The 7,724-nt window shown below is 39.4% G+C and overlaps 1 protein-coding gene across 2 annotated transcripts in view; it reads right to left on the reverse strand.

Annotated features, from left to right (window-relative positions):
- Positions 1–7,724, reverse strand: part of LGI1 (leucine-rich, glioma inactivated 1) — a 39,350-nt gene that overhangs the window by 13,386 nt on the left and 18,240 nt on the right. The window contains exons 3-4 of one of the 2 annotated variants that reach the window (XM_006755083.2): positions 6,171–6,242; positions 5,999–6,070 (exon numbers count right to left, since the gene is read on the reverse strand). In XM_006755083.2, coding sequence (XP_006755146.1) covers positions 5,999–6,070; positions 6,171–6,242 — 144 coding nt within the window. The remainder of the gene's footprint in view (positions 1–5,998; positions 6,071–6,170; positions 6,243–7,724) is intronic. The other variant, XM_015557943.1, reaches the window with a different exon arrangement.

Genomic DNA, 7,724 nt, shown 5'->3' on the forward strand with positions numbered 1-7,724 from the left:
CTTATTTCGCTTATCATAATTGGAGCTGCCTTCTTTACCATGATTCCCACATGGCTTAAAGGCCCTCATATCTGGGGAAGTTTAGGACTACAGTCAGGCCAGGCTTGGAACCATTCCTGTGGGTTCCTGGTGCCAGTTCAAAGTCAGCCTTCAGGAAGGTCTGGAGCCACCAAAAAACATCAAAGGCATGTGGGGGTTTAAGAGAGATTCTTTGCAGGGAGAGCTGCTGAGGACTCTGGGCCAGGGCTATCAGGAAGAAAAAGAGGTAAATCCTGTGATGCTAACTTATGCAAAAAAAAAGGGGGGGGCGGGGAATAGAATGAGATCTGGTGCCTATTTGGTTATATCAACAACTGGAGATATTGAGACAGCATTTCTGGGGTTAGCAATAGTGTTATTTTGGGGGTTGATGTTAGCATTATTTGATTATTCAGATCCCATCTCTACATTGAGTTTTGCCACTGGAAAGCAAAATGGAAAATCAAATTCATTAAATTTCCTCAGTTTCCTCTGTCCCTTCATCTGCCCTCCTTTTCACAGAGTAACAATTTAATATTATTATTATTCCCTTTTCCTCAGTGGAAGCTCTGGTTGAAATATGTCTGTATCTTTTGTAAAACTGGTTGTAGCTTTTATTTTATTTTATTTTATTTTATTTGCATCATTTAGAGCAGTGTAGTAGTTGGGTCTCAAGTAGACAAGGGATTAAATTTTAGCTTCATCACTTTCAGGAGGGTGTCTTTAGACAACTTAATTTAACTTTTCTGGGTTTCTGTCTTGACATCTGCAAAACTGAGCAAAGAAAACCTATTTCATTTATTGTGAAAATTAACACCTGTAGCTACAAATATTTTTATACACATACTTTGAAATGGTTTCCAGAAAAATTTTTATCTGCAGATAAATATTTTTTTGTTTTGTTAATCCTCATCCGAGGATAATTTTCTATTGATTTTTAGAGAGAGTAGACGGAAAGGGAGAGACAGGGAGAGAGAAACATCGATGTGAGAGAGACACATCAATTGCTTGCCTCCCACAGGCACCCCAACTGGAGGCCAGTTGTTGAGCCTGCAAAAGAGATACATGCCCTTGACCAGAATCAAGACCTTTCAGTCTGCAGGTTGATGCTCTATCTTCTGAGCCAAAACGGCTAGGGGTCTGCAGCTGAATTTTTATGCCTATGTCAGATGTCAAGACCACAAAATCAATCTTTTTCATTGTGGTTGATGTCAAAACCAGTAATATTTAATATCTAAGCACTTTTAAATGCTCAACTCAGGAGGATGAGATCACCTTTCTGTCTTTTTTGAGTAGAAAGAACTCTATGCCTTGTATTCTTAAATGTCCCATCTTTTACTGATATCTATGTTATATCTATGTGTAACATACCACATGTACATATATATATATACACAAACATGTAATTGCTATTATTATTCTTCACTTCAATAAAATTTGGAAAGTTCAAGAAAAAATTTTTAAAGGAGAAAAAAAATAATGATTCTGGCAGAGGCAACCCCTGTGAAGATTTTGTCATATTTTGTTTTAATCATTAATACAAAGCCCATCTCATGGGGGCATTAATGTGGAAAACAAGTGTGTCCAGAGAGCCAGGCTAGTACTCCCCAAGTCTTAAGATCTTCTTCTGTCTCCTCTAGTGGAATCCTGGATTGGTGGGGAAGAGCTCCTTCCTCTGTAAGTCTTTTTGCTGGGCAAGGTTCCCATCAGGGCTGGATATTAAAACTGAATATGAGTTCTGTCAGCAATAAGAGGAAGAAAACTTAAAATACCGAGGGAGAGGCAAGGACATAGAGGTAGCTACGAGAGTTGATGGGAAAAAGACTTTCTACATGGTATGATGGAAGGAAACGATGCTACTGCCCAAGCTGACCCACTGCCTGTCAGCCTGACTTCAGGGTTCCCTGGACTCAGCAGCAGAGTATGGTGCAAACAGTAGGGGGCCCGGAATCACATATCTGGGTTTGAGCTCTGGCTGTTTCCCTTTCTACAAAGGGAATGATCACTTGGTCAGAATGGTCTCCAGGCTCTATTTTAGTTCTAAAATCACATCTTTATAGTACTTTTCACTGTGGGAAGCATATGGCTTCATCTTTAATAATAATAAAATGATACTCAGAAAGTTAATACTTTAAGCTCCATAGATAAGAGTCAGAGAGTCTGACCACGGGTTTTTATAGAGGGCAGGAGTGCACTGGAATATCTGAAGTGGGTGGACAATAGGACTGATTAGGAGAGGAGTGAAGATAAAGCAATGAGAAGTTTGAGAAACATTTTATCAATGTTAATTTTTTTAAGGATGATTATGTAGTGTTACTGGAAGGACTCTTACCACTGCCTCCCCAGTGCCTGGCACAAAGTAAGCCCTCAATAAATACTGAAATAAATGAATGAATGGGGCAGGTTGGAGAGGAGGAAAGGAAGGGCCCCAATCTAGACAAAGAAAAGAGCAGAGGCCCCTTGTACCAAGGCACTGAGCTAAGGAGAAAGTGCAGAGCTCTGTGAATTACCATGGTCACCCACCCTCATGTCATATGGACCCAAAAGTGCCCTCCCGACTGTGGAAACCACTGGGAAGTCTTCTCTCTAAAGCAGACCAGACTGGCTCACACAGCACGTTTGTTTCAGTTCCACTGGGCTCTGCTGCTAAGAAAGCATCGCCCACGGCCATCTGGGTGCTCCCAGACTCCTCGCAGTGCAGATCCTCCATTTGAGTTGGTGTCTCACTGAATTTGTGGTGCTTCAAAAGTGCAGCTATTTTAATTGCATACAAAATGTTTAAAGGGCATAAATACACTGCAGCATTTGGAATCCTGATCGAGGACCAATAGAGAGGTTAGGCAGTGAGTTTACTGCATACCAGGCTCTGCTCTAAGCACTTTGCAAAAATTAACTCACTCTCATAACAACCGTAGGACCTAGGTACTCCTAAGTACATTATTATCCCAGCCCCCATTCTTACAGATGATTATTATCACCCTCATTTCACACATAAGAAATGTGAGGCACAATGAGGCTAAGTGACCTCTGATGTCCTCCAGCTGGTAACACCAGGCTTTGCACCCAGGCAGTCTGGTGCACAGATCACCCTCTTAGCCACGACATCTCACTGCCTCTCTACATGCATGTCCTTGTGAAACTGAAATGAAGACCTGCTGCCTGACTGGGAACACACAGGCACCTTAGTTTGGGGGCTTCTGTTAATGGGTTTTGTACTCCCACAGTGCTGAGCAACCAGGAGGTGCTTCACAGCATGTATAGGTTGATGACAATTTTTCCCAAATGTATGCAAATATCCCGCCTCCATTGAGCCTTAGTCATGGTGACACTTATGGGATGCCCAGGGGGATCATTACTAAAAGACTCATGGGTATAAACAGAAACCAGTTAATGTTGAGAGATTTTGTCATCATTGGCCATCAACTATTTTTTAATTATTTTTTTCCTGATTTCAAAAGTAATACACAGTCATCAGAAAAATTCAAACCTTACTGAAATATATAAACTATTCAAACATTTAAGTTAATCATATATAACATTAGGACAGTATCTAAAATAAAATAATTGAGAGAGGGTCCCAGGATTTGACTTGCTTTGTAAGGACTTAAATATAAGAAAACTCTCCCCTTTTTAAGGGCTAGCTTGGGAGGCAGGGGTTCATAGAGTAATTTTTAAGTTGTCTATAAATGTCTCTTTAGAAGATAAGTCTATTGAGACATGTATAAGAAGGTGAGATAAGTTCATTGCTTTTTTTTTAGTTCATTGCTTTTTTAGGAGCGAACTGAACTTATATAAATGCTCAGATAGGTCCCTCAGAGCAGTTTTAATGTTAGGCTAGAATGGGAACTACTTGGATCCAAAATATATGTGTAATCCCAACTATATGCTTTTGAAAATTAAGAGTGAGGGTAGGCCTCTGTCTTCAGGATCTTATCTTTCTTCCATAGCCATGGTTGCTCCTCAAATCATGTGCCATGGAAGGACCCCACTAGCTCGAAAGCTTTCTGGTCCTGCTACAACTGACATGGCGAAGAGGGTACGGGGTGGCTCAGTGAAGACCTTGGGAAACTTTGGCTTTACTGCTTACTAAAGTGGGAGCTCCTTAAGCTCAGAGTGTGTCGTCATGCTCTTATTTGTCAACAGGGGCAGTGCTACTGTTCTGTCTCTTTCTTAAGGCCATCAGGAAACTATATGAGGTCAAGAATATGAAAAAGCTTTGTGAACTCTTCCTGCAGCATGTGCAGGTTAGAGGGCGAGGCGATTGTTCCTCACTGCTTGAGTATCTGCCTTTGGGAAGAATTAGTCTTAGGTGGAGAAAAGTGCACTCTGAAACCTAAAATCTTAAAAAAGGAAGTTAATGGCTCAAACAAATGTCAGATTTATTTATAAGTGGTAATTAATGGAAAATGAACTTGATGTACTGAGCAGTCAGAGGAACATTTGGGTTTCAAATCCTCTCTACCCATCATCTCTCCTTGAAAGGAAAAAATGGAAGAAAAGAAAAGAAGGAAGAGGGGAAGGAAGGAGAGAGGGGAGGAAGGAGAGAATAAGAAAAGAGCAGAAATAAATAGCTCGGGGGCAAAGGCACCAGAGAGAACATATTTGTTTGTCCAATTCCTCTTGTTAGACTGAGCTCCTCCAGGTTGGAACTGGATCTTATTCATCTTTGTGTGGCACATCCTAGAGACTATTTAGGATGAATCATATGGCATTGCCATTTTTATAGACAAAAACAGTCTAATATTGGCAGTGCCATATGAGTCAACCCCCAGTGTTAGATAAAGATACAAGAGATCTAAGGGTTATATTCACTCAGTCAGTTTTAACTAGTCCACATAAATGATTCTTTCCCATATCCAGGACCTGGCCAGAGAGGTGGGATTTCCCTTGAACTGTCTGTTTGACCCTTAAGATTCATGCCTCTCTTTTAAGGCTGCCTTTGGTGTTCTCTTGAACTTAACAATGTCTAAATATCAAGTACATGCTGTACTAATGTCCCTTTCTTATGGTCTTCATACCTCTACAGAAGAGGCATCATTATGAGCCAAATTTAAATTTCCATTTCAGTTGATAGATATAATAGGCTCTTGTCAAACAAATAGATGTTCTTCACTATGGTGTGTACAGATTTTTTTTCTTTCCTCCTTTCTTCCCTCTTATTCCCTCCCTTCTGTATCCTCCCCCTCCTCTCCCTCTTTTTCTTCCTTTCCCTCCCTTCCTTCTTTATTCCCAGCTCTGCTCTAGGCCCAGGTGCAGCAGGGAACAAAGCAGACACAACGCCTGCCCTTTGAGCCTATATCCTAGTGTGTGCACTAGGATGTAAAGCATAATGGCCAGTATAATAGTAGTCACTTATAAATGTTAATGTCTTTTCTTCCCATGCCCTTCTAGTTTTCTGAAGATTACATCTGTGTGTATGTGAGTGTGTGTGTGTGTGTGTGTGTGTGTGTGTGTGTGTGTGTGTGTGTAAGGGGGCAGAGAGGCCAGGAGAAACAACCGGTGTCCCACCTCTCCAGGCTGTTTCCACACGAGTGCGGAGAGCCTGAGCCAGTGCAGGTTGAGAGTGGAAGTCCCAGGTACTGTGTACACTTTGCCTGTGGTTATAATATATGTTTAAATATATATAAAGTCAGGGCATATACAGAAAAAGAAATCAGCAAAATATCAAATTAAGCTATACAATCAACCCATAATTATCCATGAAGTGAATAATGATTTAGATAATAAGAAAGTTATTTTAGTCACACAATTGCTCTGCATTAGATTGTTTTCCTAAATATGGTTGGTTTAGACTCGTCATATTAATAGCAGTGAATTTCCTGGACACATACTGGCTAATTCAAGTGTGCATGAAGAGATACAAATGTGCATGGAGAGAAATTGTTTGGGTTTCTTAAATGTTCGTGGATACCCACAAGGTGCTCACTTTAACCACAGGTTATTAGCAAACTTAAGAAGTAATAGCAACTTTCATACTTACAGGTGAATTAATGACTTTAGTCCCCGGAAAGTATGTCTTGAAATGGACTTGATGTTGTTGTTTTCTATGAATCTGCAATAGGTTATAACATTTTTGTCAGACAGCTGTAAAAATCTGAGAGCACTTGTCCTGAATCATTATGTTAAAAAATGTTTTTGTTGTTTTTACTTACAAATACTCTAAATGTGGAAGACCAATAAAAGCATCATCACTGATCACATCAAAGGAGTTCGATGTGAATAACCTGCCCAGAAAAAGTACACAATGAAAATGGTTAAACTGACAGATTGTCAATTTATGCTGCTTTATCTCTCAAAGAAACGAGTGGGAGTTGTGTACAGAAAAATGTCTTATGTCTGCCTTCTAAAGTGTTATTTATTTAGGTATTTTTTGCAGCTTTTTAAAAAATCCCCAATTATCTCCTCACCAAATGCTCATCCAGGAAGGCGGGCTTTGTGGCCCAGTCCTCACAGCGATGGATGTCACATGCACTCGGTAACTTTTTGAGATACAATTTGGGCACTATGACAGCCAAATCAACATTTTATGCATTTTCATAAATAAAAACGCTAGGAATTTTTCCTTTGCCCTAAAAACTTCTGGAACATTCTGACCAGCCCAAACAATGGTGCTTCTGGGTTTTAAGCTGCTATGATATCTCTTATTTGAGCCATTGATCAATGAACATCAACTAACCTCCTTCTATGAAAATAGAACAGGAATTTCAGAGGGAGGTGGGGGTGGGGGTGGGAGATTAACTGGGGAATGTATATGCATATATGCATAGCCCATGGACACAGACAATAGTGTGGTGAAGGCTTGGAAAAAGTGGATGCAGGGGAGAGGGGATCAATGGGGATAAAGAAACAAAAAAAACCCCAAAGGGGACATCTGTAATACTTTCAACAATAAAGATAAATTTAAAAAATTAATAAGTAAACTTAAAAAATAGAACAGGCTGAAGGTGTGAAATAATAAAGTGTAGGAAGAGTCTTAGATCCAGTTTATTACTAAATAGCTGAAAAGAACACTAACTTGAACAAATTTATTTGCAATTTCAAAATCCACAAGGATTTGGTTTTAAAATTACCAATGAAAGGGAACATGAACCAGCAGTCCTCACACCCTGTGAACTCTTTGGAAAACTTGCCAATTTTCTGAATGGGGGGCTTAAAAGAGGTGATCATAGGCTAAACAACACGAAGCGGGTTTTTGATTTTTAGAGTGAGCATTAATTTCTGGAAATCATTAGATAAAGTATTGATACAAATGAAAAATAAGTTTTTAAATGTACTGATGACAAATTTATAACCGGTTGAAATGACAGTCTACATGTGAAGTTTCTTGTGCAGGGGAATCTCATATTCCACCTGTAACTATTGTCCAAAATGTGACCATGATCATGGAACAGACCAGATGTTAGACATGATTTCACAATTCACATCTCATATATACTGTTTAACTGTACTATTAAAAGTTCAATATTCTCTGTTATTATATTTTTGACCTTTGCTTTTGTAGTCTAGCGATTAAAAATAACACACACTAACTAGTTTAGTGACTTCATCTCTCTGAGCCTGTTAACTAATGAGATTAAAAGAAGACCTCACTTTCTGAACATTTATGAATAACTTATTTGATATCTGGAATTGCTTCAAAATAATCAGGGGAGGAGACAGCAGTGGCTTAGAGGTAAATTGAGCATGAGGTGATAATTTTTGAAGCT

Source organism: Myotis davidii, unplaced genomic scaffold, assembly GCF_000327345.1.
Source record: "Myotis davidii unplaced genomic scaffold, ASM32734v1 scaffold271, whole genome shotgun sequence".
Lineage (NCBI taxonomy): Eukaryota > Metazoa > Chordata > Mammalia > Chiroptera > Vespertilionidae > Myotis > Myotis davidii.